This window comes from Lagopus leucura, unplaced genomic scaffold (genome assembly GCF_019238085.1).
Source record: "Lagopus leucura isolate 7727_CA_CO unplaced genomic scaffold, USGS_WTPT01 32705-0_obj-0_obj, whole genome shotgun sequence".
Classification (NCBI taxonomy): domain Eukaryota; kingdom Metazoa; phylum Chordata; class Aves; order Galliformes; family Phasianidae; genus Lagopus; species Lagopus leucura.
Window position 1 is genome coordinate 1 of NW_024967393.1, and position 555 is coordinate 555.

A 555-nucleotide genomic window follows, 5' to 3' on the forward strand; every position below is an offset into this window, starting at 1 on the left:
CCAGACACAAGACATGTCCTGCTACAACCAGTGCGTGCCACGCCTGCCCTGCCAGCCCTGCGGCCCCACCCCTCTGGGCAGCAGCTGCAACGAGCCCTGCGTCAGGCAGTGCCAGGACTCCAACGTCGTCATTGAGCCCTCTCCCGTGGTGGTGACCCTGCCCGGACCCATCCTCAGCTCCTTCCCGCAGAACACCGCCGTGGGATCCTCCACCTCCGCTGCCGTTGGCAGCATCCTCAGCTCTGAGGGTGTGCCCATCTCCTCTGGAGGCTTTGGCCTCTCTGGCATTGGCAGCCGCATCTGTGGCAGGCGTGTGTGCTAAAGCTGCTGGTGATGGTCCTGGAGGAAGATTCCCAGAGACCGAGATGGTAACATCCTGGGAACCAAGCATTGGGATCTTGTAAAAAAGGGCCGAGTAGTGTTTCGAAAAGGACCTGCTGGTCCTTCTGTCTGTGTGGAACAGGTAGATGGATAGCAGTCAGCGTGTTCAGCATGTCACACAGTGCAGACTGTCATCTGCCCCTGCTGCTTCCTGCACCAGGACCTCCCCTCAGA

The 555-nt window shown here is 60.2% G+C and overlaps 1 protein-coding gene across 1 annotated transcript; it reads left to right on the forward strand.

The window, feature by feature from the left end:
* Positions 1 to 13: 13 nt before the first annotated feature.
* Positions 14 to 322, forward strand: LOC122193090 (feather keratin 1-like). Its single transcript, XM_042893806.1, has one exon. It carries the CDS (start codon positions 14 to 16, stop codon positions 320 to 322), a length of 309 nt encoding a protein of 102 aa, XP_042749740.1.
* The last annotated feature ends 233 nt before the right edge of the window (positions 323 to 555 follow it).

Bases quoted from the DNA above. Each gene is read 5' to 3' on its own strand.
- LOC122193090 (XM_042893806.1), top strand. From the start codon at position 14: ATGTCCTGCTACAACCAGTGCGTGCCACGCCTGCCCTGCCAGCCCTGC.